Here is a 14,104-nt window from a genome sequence, read left to right on the forward strand (position 1 = left end):
TAAGACAATTTGACTACTATGGGGAAATACTTGGGTTTAGAGGAATCACTAGACCACTTACTACTCTTATCATCCTTCAGAGTTCAGGTCAAGTTTTGAAAAAAAAAGCAGGGAGAAGATGGAGAGTTTTCATGTTTATATTGAGTGGTAGGTATGTGTCCGCCGGACAGGGGCTAAATTACTGAACTGAATCGGATGTAAGCAAGGTGAGAGCCCAACAAACCAAGAAATGGTGGAGCAGAGAGCGAGAGCCAGAGCCGTTGTGAAAAAATAAATATATAGATAGGTTGGTGGATAGATGATGTGGGTGAGTGGATCAGTGGAGTGGGAGAAAAGGGAAAGGAAAGATTAAACGCCAGGAGGCTGCACAGACTCAATGCAGGCTGATGTTTCCAGTGGCAGAAAAAATTGCTGAGATTAGTGTATGTGGCTAAGAGCACTCAATGTTTGATTCAGTGCGTGCCACAGGAGAGGGCTGATAGTTTACTGCAGCTTTTCACTGCACGACATTTCCCATTTCCCGCTGACAAACAAACCCAGGACTACAGAAAGTCATTCGGCCGTGCATGTAAAATGTTGATCTAGCAAAAGTGTGAATCCCATCAGGTTCAGAGGGCTGGGAAAATAATTTGTTTTCACCTCCAACGTTTTCAGTGTTTAGCTCGGTGACAGAGCAGGTGAGGTTCACTGCATATTCCTTTGCACAATTGCAAGGAAGACACGGCTGTCTGCAGAGCACACTGCCTCTCATGGGGTTCTAACTGTTGACAGTCCCCCTGAGGCCACATTTCGACTGACAGTAACAAAACAAAACAAGTGTCAAAAGTTGAAACCCTGGCTCAACCTTTTTTTCCTTTTCAACAGAAAAGCGGTGCACTGCATTAGCCTTACAAATCCTGTGTTTACCTCACACTAGGACAGTGAAGAAAGAACAGTACGGATGTTTTTATGACCTGCCAAACCCCTTAAAGAGAACGACCTCCAGTCTTAACGGGCACATCCTCTCTAGAGTTTTAATGGTTTTTACTTTTTAAGGTTGATTTTTTTTTTGTTCAGCCTTCCAACTGAATTCTCTCCATTGGATTAACTCCTGTTACTACTAACATGTAGCAACATGCACACCAGCTCACCCAGCTTAAAATGAATGTACAAAGTCATATGATGCACTGAATGACTTTGACACTGGTGTGAAGTATGAATCCTCTATAACCTCAGTAGTAGTGTTACTAATACACTTGCTATTTTTCAAAGACAATAAATATTGTCAAAAAGAAAACATAATACACATAACATGTGATGAGCTACAACCAGTTTTTACAGCTTGTCAGGCAGTCACCTCAAACTTTTTGTCATTTCAGCCTGTGCTATCCAATCAAGAACCGGATCAGTAACAAATCAATTAAGTAAGGCTTTTTATGTATGTGGACAATACAAACACAAAGTCTATATTTATTTCTTGTGAACGAAAAGGCCTGAAAGCAGGTTAAATTGGTTATCTGAAAAAAAAAACGTTTTGCCTGACAAGAAGAAAGAGAGTAGACTAAATCTAGAAAAAAAAGAAGACCTTGGGATAAGTTAAAAGAGAAGTAGCTGCAGTCAATGTAGGATTTCAATCCATCTTGTATCTAGGCCGATAATCCTTAAATTTTGGACAGGGGATCCAGCAGAGATCCAAGACAGACCCCTCTGAGCCGCTCACGCAATCTGTAATCACCAGAAAAAAAGTTTGATGGTGTAGTGCAGTGATTTACCGCAAAACTTCTCTAAAGTTGAGGGACTTGCCAAAGACAAGCTGAAGAATAACAGTCCAAACTGAGGCAGCACAGTTTGAGATACTTTTATTCCCCCAACTGGACTTTAAAAATGCCAGATCCTACGCTTCCCATAATTAAACTACATAGCAAAATTGGACTGGACCTGGTAAAATACCCAAGGCATTCAAAACTCATCCCCAGTTTAATTGCAGGCTTCTTGTCAAGCCAAGAAGAGGCCAAGAGACATTTCACATGTCATGATTTTGCTTTTTAATGTGTTTTTGTGGTGTAATCTGCATGCATTTGATCTCATATTGTATCTCTACGGGAAGATCTAGGTTAAGTGAAGAATACAAAATGAATTTATCCTCATGTAAAATCTGTGGTTTACTCTCTGGAGTGCTTTTCACGTATGAAATATGTAACACTTCTGGCTTCATCTATCTGTTGCCTTGATTGCTCGTCAGCTGAAACGTCAACTACAGCTTCATTCAGACGTGATAGGAAGAGCACCGCCTGCTCGCAACAGGGAGCAGACAGGAAGTGAATGACACACAAGACATTGTAATGGTCATCAGTGGGGAGTTGAAAATGACCCAATGAGGACAAAGACAGTTTTTTTCTCTCACAGTTGAATCAGTGAAGCATTCTAACTTTTTCCATTTTCTTGACCATGCCTCTCACAGGGAACCCACGAATACAGCATCACATTGGTTTGATCATTAGACAGTGAAAGGAAATTCTCAAACAGCACTCTTGTTTTATATTATAATTGTTTTGTGTATATTTAATATGAAAGAGAGCTGAAAATAGATGTCGTGGGCTGGTCAGATTATTCTTATGGTTGTATTAAGGTTTTTAAAATAATTCTTCCATATTCACATAATTCAAAAATAACTTTTATAATAATAATTCCTTTTAATTGGTTGCAATGTGAAAGAGCATGGACTTCTGGCTCTATAAAACCGATGTCTTGGTATTTGCACGTTTTATCAGCTTTGGAACAAATAAAGGTTAAGTGATGCTTTTTCTTCCATAACTTTCCAACATTTTCAAGCAGGTCAGGGTTGATTTATTTTAAAACACATTCATGTGAGTATGAACAAAAACAATACCAAGGTCAAAAGCTGGAAAATGGCTTCAGAGGAAGCGTGAGTTGGGTTAAATGTATGTGTCCTCATGCCTTTGCTTCAAACTGATGAGTGTGTACGTGGATCAGCCAAGTGTGAACGCGTGGTTGCATAGAGTGTATGGGGTTGTGTGTATGTTTGTGAGTGTGTGTGTGTGTGTGTGTGTGTTTGTACCTGCATTCGTGCACTCTCCACAAGTCGACGCAGGTGAACGGGGCGCTACACTGGTTCCTTTTGCAGGAGTCAGACGAGCACCCGAGGGAGAGGCCCTGCACGCTGACCTGGGAAACCCCATCTCGCGGCTGGCTGTCCATTGGCATATAGCGACCATTGAGGCGTAGGTCCCTCATGCAGCCTGCAGCAGGAAAAATGGAAAACAGAGCTCAGTGGAACAAGAAACACACTGTTATCTCCATTCACCAACACAGACACACAATGTAATTATACTGAGCCTGGTGTACCTGTGAGCGAACACTCGCTGCATAAATCCAATGTTGTTTTTAAGACCCAGACTGCTCCGTCCCACTCAGTGCTTTCCAAGGTTCGCTAAATATATTTTAGTGGATGTGGTGTTATATTGATCTTCATGTTGTGAGGTGTTTATTACAGCATCTTAAAAATGCCATTTAGGCTGTAAAAAAGCATCTGAGAACACAGAAGGCAAAGACTTGCACACATGTGGGACTTCACATGATGTGCTCCGTGGTGTTTGGACAGCTGTGCTGTTTAAAAAATTTCAATGCTTCTCTGGGGTACATGACTGAGACACTTCTGGAAGACTGTCTGCACAATGCTGCACACACAGTAACCAGCAGAATACAATTAAATCATTTACATAGGTTTTTATAATTTGTGTAGCCAAACTTCAAACTGAGGTCCGGGAACATGCTAACATTGCTAAAAAGAAGAATGAGCAGTTGGATGAGGTTTAGTCAAATAACTTTTAAACTTAGCACCTAGAACCTACCTGAAACTTACCCACCAAACTGTTCATCATAACACATACATAGACAGACTTCCTGGTTCATCTTTACACATCTGTACTAGCCACAGTTCAGTCATTCGATCATCAATCAATAGAGCACAATATTATGTGAAGGTATAGACTACGGTATACTCCTTCTCCCCCTGCGAACCTGTAAGGATGAACAGGATAGATAATGGACGAATGGATGTAGAATACTACATAAAGAAACACAGAGTTTGTGTCTACTCTCTGACTTGTTTCTCTCTACAATGAAGCACTGAGTTCAGTGTATCACAGAGTGGGGAGCGACACTAACACATTACGACCAGTAGAATGTGATGGTTTTTAATGACGACTTTGTCCTGGTTATCATTTAATTGTCTCTTGCAGTTATAATTGTTTTTTTCTTCTACTATTGTTGCCTATTGTTTACGTATTACTATAATTTAATTTGTTGTGTTTGATCATATTATGTTTACTTGTTCACTTCAAATACAGGTTTTAATCAATCAATGGAGGCTCAGAGCTTAAAGCACTTATTCTCTGTTGTCATTATATGACACCCTGGATATAGGCTGCAGTAAAAAGCAATCAGTTATCCTATGCATCTAGAAATGAATAATTGATTCTAAATTAATCTGTTTTATATTGAATAATTACACATGAAGACACTAATCTAATATCAAATCCAACATGAAATGTCAATGTGCTTTCCTCCCGACAGGTCTCACTGCAGAGCAGAGCTCCTCAGATCTGTTTCCTGGAGGCTGGGGTAACGTTTGATGGTCTGCATTTACTCATCATGTCTACCTCAGTGTAGTGGATGTTGCTCAAGTGTTTCCACGGAGCGACGGAGCCATGAGCATCAGAGGTCATATATTTCTACTATTTATGTTATCATATCAAAGTACACTTTCCTACCACCTCTCACATCTGCCTCCTTTGAAACAAAATACTTTTAAAGTCCATTTAAAAAACATACATTGTCTTTTACTGCCTGAGGCACAGTCAGATACACCTCTCACAGTCAAACTCCAGGGAGCTCTCTCTCCCTCTCTTTATTTCTGTCTCTCTCTTTCTACCAGTCTCTCTCCATGGTTCTGACCTCCTCTTCTCTCTGCTATCACACAGCATTTTACCTTGTTACAGTTTCTGTACTTCCTCATTCAGACTACTTTCCTGGCTGAGTCTTTTCGACTGCATGAATCATCATTTAGGTTCATGTGCAGTCGCTCCTCGCTCTGACTCTTTTACACCTGGGCTGAGAGTTCACTCAATACTGTATGTTATGACTCATCCGCCGACCTACATTAAACCAAGTCAGTTTTGGGGAACTCATTCTTTCAGACTGTGGGCCCATTGTGTGGGTTTAGTCACGAGAGAGGAAGTGGAGTTGGCATTGTTCCAACCAGCAAGTTTTAGATAAAAAGTCTGACATTTCGGGAAATAATCTCATTTACTTCCCTGCTGGGGTAAAATGAGAATATCGATATCTAATGTCTGCAGAGCAAAGATGAAGCTCTGTGGAAAAAAACTAGGTGGACAACTTGTGGTTTTACCTTTAGGGTTATAATACAGGTGGTGAGGTCACTCACACACAAATAAAGGTGAATGTCTCAGGTCAAAAATCACCAAAGCTGAACTCTAAACTAAGTTTCACTGCAGATTTGCTTCATCGCAGGAAGTGAATGTTTTATTCACCCACCCGCTCACACAGAAGTGAACAGGAGGGGAAGTTTTGCCACTGCTACATTTGCGTATGTGCCCAATTTCTTTGCTGGCAGATGTTAGCTCCACTAACTGGCGACTGAACAGACAGATAAGAGAGTGCTGGTCTTCAGATGAAACTTTCAGCACCAAAGGAAACATATAGAAAGCCCATTTATGGAAATGTCAAGCTCGAACATGACCAAGACAAAAGTAACAACAGGAAAATGCACACTCGACGACTACATTGAAGAGTAGCAAACGTGTGTGAAATGAGTTTTCTTCTTCTGCATACTCAAATAATCTACAGCAGAGGTCGGCCACTGCTGGCCCACAGGTAAAAACCGGCCCACCAGCAATAACATCCCACTCTCCAGATCATTTTGATAATCTGATTTTTGTTATTGCATCATATCGGACTGACACAGACAGAAGTGTCATGACTGCGGATCACTTCCTCTTTAGCAATTTGTCTAAGAAGTAAAATAACACAACCTGGACATTTTGATCCACATGCCTTTTCATTGGTGGTCAGCTTCATTTGGAGCCTCAAAGAGCTGGTGTCAGAGAGGACTTTCCACACACCAGGTGTTAGGAGCAGCAAATGTCTTTGTTTTGTTTTTGTCAGCTGGAATGTCGGCTGAATCCCAAGCTCTCTGCAGCACTACCCTGTGTCAGTGTAGTTCATCAGGCTTTGCATTCACATTCAGCAGCTGTCAAGTACGTCTGCATGGGAACAGCTGGAGGAGCAAGAGACTGAAGGACAACTTGTTAAACCAACAATAAGTTCAAATTGGCTTTTTTGAAGTCCCATAGCACCAAATGATACCACAGCCTTAGCTATCTCTTGGGCAACTGCTGATATTTCCTCTTACTTCCTCAAGCAGGATTTTCAGCAAGTGCAATTTGATTCAGCAGATGTGGACAGCTGCTTGACTGTTACATCCTGTTTCCGTCTACTCTCCCTTCTGCTTTCAATTAGACATTTTTTTTAAAGTATGCTCTGATCCACTAGTTGTGGCATTATGTTCACACTGACCATTCCTCTTGTAGAGATTTTCAGTATTAAGTATTTCTGATGGCTGATTAATTTCACATCTGCTATTTTTCTCACCTCTTACCTGCTCTGTTCTCACCCAGTGATAATTACATTAAGATGAGCGAATTGGCTCTAAAGGGGGGTGAAGCGTGGGGAGTCCATTTACAAAGTGTTTTTCACAGAAAAGAAAACTCATTGCTCTATTCTTAGGAATTAAACACTTTGAAATTCTCTTTCTTTAGCAGTTTGACTTTTCTTAAAGAAAGCAGAGTTCTGTTTAGAAAAAAAAAGCAAAACACTTGAAGACACCTGTGATATGTCACTGACCATATGTATCTTTGTAGAGTGAGTGAAAAACTGAGGCTCACGAGTTAGAGTCCGTCGACCACTGACCAGAATGTCAGTAGTTCAATCCAAGGCTCCCCCATTCTGCATGCCAAAGTGTCCTTGGGCAACATATTGATTCAAATTGACCCTGCCTGCTGTGCCGGCAGTGTTAGAGTGATGTGTGACGGATAAAGTGCTGAGCATAGATGTACTGTATACATGTGAGTGTGAATGGGTGAATGGCAAACTGTGCTGATAAGAGCTTTGTGCGCTATTTAAATACAGACCATTAATTATGTATTTTTAATGAATTTTCGATTAATGTTTCCAATGTGTCGAGAAAAGGCTCTTTCCATCAGATCAGCAGCACACAAGTCACGTTTCATTAACGTGTCTCGGTTGACTCCTACATGAAAGGCTGCGTTACCTCAAACTGATAGAAAAGTGTTGATGACCCACAAAGACTGCGGCGCTCGGAGCGTGATAGCAGGCGGGAGAAGGAGCGTTCCTTTGCTGACTTCAGTGCTTGTAGACACCCCTTGAATACTGTTTTCTTTCCAAAAGGACGGCAGAGAAAATCCTTCTGTTCAAGCAGTGAAGCAAGTCATCAAAATGTTACACTTAAAAAGAAGATAGAGTTCTCTCTAAAGAAGTACTGTAAACGTAAATGTGTTTTTTGAGTCGTTGAATAAGTCGCCACCTGGAGGGTTTCAAACCATCTTGCGCCTTGTCGGGCCAATGCTTAGAGTCAACTATTTGGGATGTCTATACATCATGAAATTTATATATAGACATTTAAAAAGGTAAACATCCTTAGATCAAAGTTGAGCAGCCCCTGCTATCAGTGACTGCTCAAAAGGGAGAATCTGGAAGGCTGCTTTCAGATGTATGCTGAAACTAAAACCCTAAAACAGCAAATCACCCATCATTTACAGACGTCCCCCATCCTCTCTGGCTCTTCTTCCTCCGCAGGCTGCGGAAGCTCCACATGGACTCCAGGATTCTCTGCAACTTCTACAGGTGCACCATAGAGAGCATCCTGACTGGCTGCATCACCGCCTGGTATGGCAGCTGTACCGCCTTGAACCGTAAGGCTTTACAGAGGGTGGTGAAGTCTGCCCAGCACATCACCAGGCGCTACCATCCATAGAGGATCTCTACACCCAGCGGTGCAGGAAGAAGAGCAGCCAGATTATTAAAGACCCCTTTCACCCCAGCCATAAACATTTTTGCCTGCTGCCGTCTGGCTGACGGTACCGCAGCATCCGGGCCGCACCACCAGGCTCAGAGACAGTTTCATCCCCCAGGCCATAAGACTTTTAAACTCCTCTCCGTGACATATTTGCATATTTGCACTATTGTTGTTTTATTTTCTCCTCAGCTGTTTATATACATATATTTAGATATATATACTTTATTTTCTACTTTAAATTTTGATATTCTATTTTATACTATTTCTATTTTATTTTATTTTATAGGTTGTAATTACTTGAGCATTGCTAGAAGAGAGCCTGAGACTCAAGCATTTCACTGCCAGCGACTGCTTAATGTTATTGTTGTACATTTGACAATAAAAAATCTTGAATCTTGACTGTCTCTCGCACACACCGTAAGTTTGAACTGCTGGCTGTCTTGATACTGGCTGCCTGTGCAGTTTAGAAAATGTTGCTGAATCAAACTGGTTTATCGTTTATGTAAGTTTGTGTGTGTGTGTGTGTGGAGGGGAGGAAGGCATGTCTTAGCCCCGCCTCCCAGGACTATGTTTGAAAGGCATTTATTAAATTTAAGGGAGAGACACCTAACTTACACCTGCTGCTCTTCAGTCCCTCTGCAGTGGCTCCCTCTACATTGGTGTACATGAACGCCGTTGATTGAACGAGTTCATATTTTTCGTGAACGATGAACTGAACGAAAAAGTTTTCATATGATGAATGTTTACCTGAGTGACGCTCACTCAAGCAATTTTTTAAATCATCATCGTATATCAGGCCAGCGTTAAAATGAGCGGAGCGACACGCAGACATGATCCGACACCATCAATTCAGAACCAAACACATGACCTTACGTTTGTCACCTAAATCATCCTAATAAAAAATAGAACAAATGAATGAGTGAATTGGTTCATTTTAAGTGTGAAATGGCACAACACTGAGTATACTGTATGACTATATATACAACTTTAGAAGCTGTGTTATCAATTATGTGCTGCGAATCCATACAAATGTAATTCGGTGGAACAGGGGAAAAAATGGCTCTTTGATAGTAAAGGTGGCCGACCCCTGGCCTATGGATTCAATTACAGTGTTTTTTCTCCATTGTAAACTTAATCAAAACTGATAATGAGATAAGATACGGCTGTTGCACAAAAAGAGAACAAAAATGTAATAATAATTGGATGCAATTAATGTTGGTAGTGCAAATTGTATTTCTTATTTGTAATAGTTATTAAAAGTCCTGATCCCCCCAAAAAATCTGTATTCACTTTGCCTAGCATTCTGGAGAGACATATTTACGTGGCTCAGGCAAATGAATGCTTGCAGGGATGAATAATTAAGAGGGAAACATTTTTCCACACAGAATGGGAAAATGTGTTATGGCACAGGAGAGCATAAATATTCTTGGAAAATAACTTGCAGTGGAGAATTGATGGATCATAAAACGGCAAAATGGCACTGAGGAGAGTTTGGTAGACATCATCCAAACTTCATGCAGGCTGCAATGAATGTGGAAGTCCTACGACTTAAAGAGCTGGCTAGGGCTCTTGTGTCTGCCCTTAGATACAACCAGAGGTGTGAGCCGGCGCTGGACATATAAGACCCTGGTCGTCATGGTGATAATGATGCTCAGTCCAGGTTGTACTACGTCACATTTTGATTAGGTCCAGGCACAAATACATGCTTGACAACAAAGAGGATGTGTTTGTGTGATGTGTCAAAGGGTAAAATGAAAATGCTGGTGTGTCGTTCCCGGCATGAGAGACAACAACAAGAATTCCTCCTGAAAAGTGCTTCCAGAAATTGACTGTTTTATTAATTTATACAGTTTCAAGGAGGATTGTGATATTTTATATGTGTTGGCTCATTCCCCCTAAAATCTATTTTCATTATTGGCACCACACACCCAGCATCTTCCCCACAGCTGGGTGGGAATGTGTGTGTGTGTGAGGATAGGGTGACATGAACCCCAAATAAAAATCTGAAATTGTCAAATAAGGATGGAAAACATATTTATGTATATACGTGTGCAGAAGAACTCCTATTAGTTTATCTCTTACTATTTTTTTGTATCATATAATAAACAAAATATGATGCTTTAAGACTCTGATTAACATCTATTTATTATATTCAATCGTTACAAACTCTTGGGCACTTGTCTATGTCTCTTGCTACTATGTAACATAACAAGTAGATGGTCCATGCTCTCTGATAGCTGATTCCCTCTCAGGATGTTACAACTTGTCTAAATTAAACACAATATTTTCTTTGTCTGTTCCCTCTAGAACGACACAGAGAAATGTGTTCTTATCTGATTGGCAGGGCGACATCTGTCTGTGCCTACTCAAGCTCTAACAACTCCTCGCTGAATAACTGGTTCAGTTAAAGACAGGACTTTTATTCACTTACCCTGGAAGCTTTTGTTGACCGCAGATGGGAAGCTATTACCCAGAATCACCACACTGGGGTCAATAATGATTTCTCGGCTCCGGCCTCGCGATCCCGTGACCTCCCGCTGCCCTCCACCACCGTCCAGTTTCAGAGTCATCTCGTTGTCGTGCCGATCTAGGAGGACCTCGTGCCATTCCCCGTTGTCCAGCCGATACGTGGGCAGGGTTACGTTGTAGTCTCCATCACCGAGGTTGTAGAAAATACACAAGAGGCCCTGGAAGATCTGTAATGGGAGAAGAGGACGTATTGTAAGAGGCTTAGAAGCTCAGTTAAACCTTGATCTGAGAGGTTCGATCTGAAATTGAAAAAAGGTTTATTTTCTGAGTCAACTTTCAGCCGTGACTGCTACATATTGAGACATTGTTGTTGGTTGTCGAGACTGTTCTGCTAAATAAATGTCAACACAAAAAATAAATGCACGTACGACTGATGAACAATAAACTGGTAGCAACAAGTCTTCAGTGTATTCATAGTTCAGTCAGTCGACATTTATTGAGACAGCTCTGTATGGAAGATTTTCCTCTTAGTGCTGTATGAAAGGATCAAGCAGTTGCTTTGCACATTTGAACATTTGCTAATACATTTTTGTCATCATCTTCAAAGTGCAGAGAGAAAACTTAAAAGCCGGCGACTATTAAGACTGAGAAAAACAAAACATTTTCTCTTCTGATTCATTCTTAGCCTTTTCCCACTTGTCAGCTGAATAACTCTAATTTCCTTTGTTGCAGTCTTAAAGGGCAACAGGCCTGTTTGTCAAAGTTCAACAGTTAACACAGTTTATGTTGTTATTTTTCCATCTGATACAATGTCAGTGGTGACTGTATTTAAGTGGAGCTTAGTGTACGTTCAATCAAGAAGACTTCCTGTGGCTCATTCATGAATCTTTATTGCTCTCCCTGGTAAACCAATCAGATATTACCACGATCTCAATCAGCCAATCATGTTGACATCTTGAATCAGTTTTTTTTTCCTCAGTACAACACCAGACGTGACGCTCACAGTCAGGACTACTGACAGCTAAATCATCCCAATAAAAAATAACATTAACTAACCCTCTGAACTTGAACTAGTTCATTTTAAGTGTGAACTGGCTCAACGCTGCAAACAGCTACTGGACACCAGCATTGAGAGGCAGAAGTAGTAGGGCTGGATCATTACACTCTTGTGACCAATCCTGCTCGAGACTGCGGTTAGGCCCGCCTTTCTCATTAGCATAAGGACACTGCAAATGAAAAGGAAATGTATCAGGGAATAAATAAATGTGCAAATATATTTAAGACATTTATTTTGACATTTCTTTTGGTATTAACATATTTATTTATTTATTTCTGTATTAATTTATTTATTTCCTTTTTTATTTATTTATTTATTTCTGTATTTATTTATACATTTATTTATTTATTTATTTTTACTTATGTCATGTATGGTCCTCCATATAGAAACGGTGGCAGAAGTCTTAGCAGCACAGATCTCACAACCTTAAATTAAATGAAAACTATCTGCATGGTGACTAAGATACCATTACCTCTGTGGGTAAATAAGGAAATATGTTGAACTGATCCCAGTCCAAGTCTCAGGATTTAAAACAAATGAGAATCAGAAGAAAGAAGAGCGTTCAGGTGGTTGTTAAACGACTGGATCAATAGGCCTATTTGGCCAATAAGCCAGATCGACTCTCTAAAGGGTCACAAACACGGGGAAAATTAAAAAGTTCCACATTGTTAACTGTCAATCACACACACACACACACACACACAAACATGCCCACACATATTCTTGTGAAATTGTTACTGAAACCTTAACTTGATTCTAACCCTTGCCTAAAAGCAAGTCACACAGACACACATACATGTACACACACACACAAACACAAGAGCACACACACACACACACACACACACACACCTGCAAACCAGAGTTTTGTACACTAAGCAGAGATGACATCTTTTACATAATATGCTATGGGGAAAACCTAGTTGTCATTTGGTTTGTTGCTATGAGCCTTGTACTTATCCTGCTGCCAGTGTCACAGACACACACACGCATGCAAAGAGTGACTGAAGAAGCACAACCTGCCGATGAAAATTGTGACAATTGGGAGCGGACGGAAAGGGAAATTCATCGATGACAACTAGGGAGCAAAAAAACCTCATATGCAGGTTGTTTCCCTCCACACTCAAATCTAAAGGAGGAAACGGTTCCATTTTGCCTCGGCAGTGATGTCTATCACAGAGCAGTATTCATTTAAAACAAATCCAGCAGTCTGTGTGTGTGTGTTTGTGTGTGAGATGGGGATGGGGGGATGGAGCGATCAAGTTTGAGAGAATAAGTCCGAAGGCCATTTTCAGATGAATAGGTTGGTGTGTTCTCCATCCTCATTTCAATTTCAAACTGTTTCCTCCAAGTGTCCCACTGAGCATAATTTTCTCCTCTCCACCATGTAAACAGGCGACTGAGACGGGAGCGGCAGAAAAACAGAGACAGTGAGATGGGGAGGAGAAGTGGGTACGACTATCATTAGTGTTCCCACTCCCTCTCGACATAATGAGGACACAACAATGTTTTTGGTCAACAACAAATGAAAACTAAAAAAGGAAAATCACATGAACGTTTGCCCATTAATCTGCTGCATCGATCCCCGCTCCATTTCTCTGACATAAACTAGGCTTCATGGAATTATTTGTAATAGTCTATAGAATGCAATGTATTTGTATTAGTTTTCTTTTCTTTTAATGCCTAATTAAAATTTCGTTAAAACATTTGATGGGTCAAATTTGGCCTGGTAGTAGTAAACAATTGGTTTATTAATTTGAGAAATAACATAGTAAATGTTGCCAATGCATCATGATCAACAAAAAAAGCAAAACTATTGTGCAACAATTCTATAATTAATAATAATAACAATAAATGAAACATTATTATTATTATTATCAATTATATAATTTTTACTGCCGAGAAAGTTTACTGACTTGAATTGAATTGGTTGTATATATACTGTATACAGTTTATTTGGTTTTGTATTAATAATAATGAACTCTGTAGATTTCACATTCTACTAAGAGTGATGGTTAATTAATTGTAACACAGGTCAAACAACAACAACCCCAGGTCTGTTTTTCTGAAGCCCTGTGCTCATTTCAAGGCTCTGTGATGAAGTATGAATCATATTTAAAATCCAGTGGGGCCAGTGCTTTTTAACCAGACGCACTCACAGCCACCTGATTTTACCCCCAATTAAAGCTGAGCGGCGAGCAGCATTTTGGCTCCTGCCTCGCTCCCTTGGTGGTGCATAAGTGAACGTGTTCCTCGGTGGGTGAGGTGGTGTGAGTTTTTGCAGAACAGCCTCACACACCAGGTGTAACTTGAAGGTGTGTGACTCCATTTCTGTGTGAACAGTCTCACCACAGGGGTAGTCTCATTTCCCCAGAAGCTTCCCTGCTACAGGCTGCTCTCCATGCAGCAGGTTCTCCATATCACAGATGCGCAGAACATGTGTTAATCTGCCTTCTTCTCAT

The 14,104-nt window shown here is 40.5% G+C and overlaps 1 protein-coding gene across 1 annotated transcript in view; it reads right to left on the reverse strand.

Moving 5' to 3' along the window:
• Positions 1-14,104, reverse strand: part of si:ch211-186j3.6 (neural-cadherin) — a 283,762-nt gene that overhangs the window by 26,584 nt on the left and 243,074 nt on the right. Inside the window, exons 33-34 of the mRNA XM_053428876.1 lie at positions 10,548-10,812; positions 3,059-3,239 (exon numbers count right to left, since the gene is read on the reverse strand). Coding sequence (XP_053284851.1) covers positions 3,059-3,239; positions 10,548-10,812 — 446 coding nt within the window. The remainder of the gene's footprint in view (positions 1-3,058; positions 3,240-10,547; positions 10,813-14,104) is intronic.

The sequence above is a fragment of the Pleuronectes platessa genome, chromosome 1 (assembly GCF_947347685.1).
Source record: "Pleuronectes platessa chromosome 1, fPlePla1.1, whole genome shotgun sequence".
In the NCBI taxonomy this organism is placed as follows: domain Eukaryota; kingdom Metazoa; phylum Chordata; class Actinopteri; order Pleuronectiformes; family Pleuronectidae; genus Pleuronectes; species Pleuronectes platessa.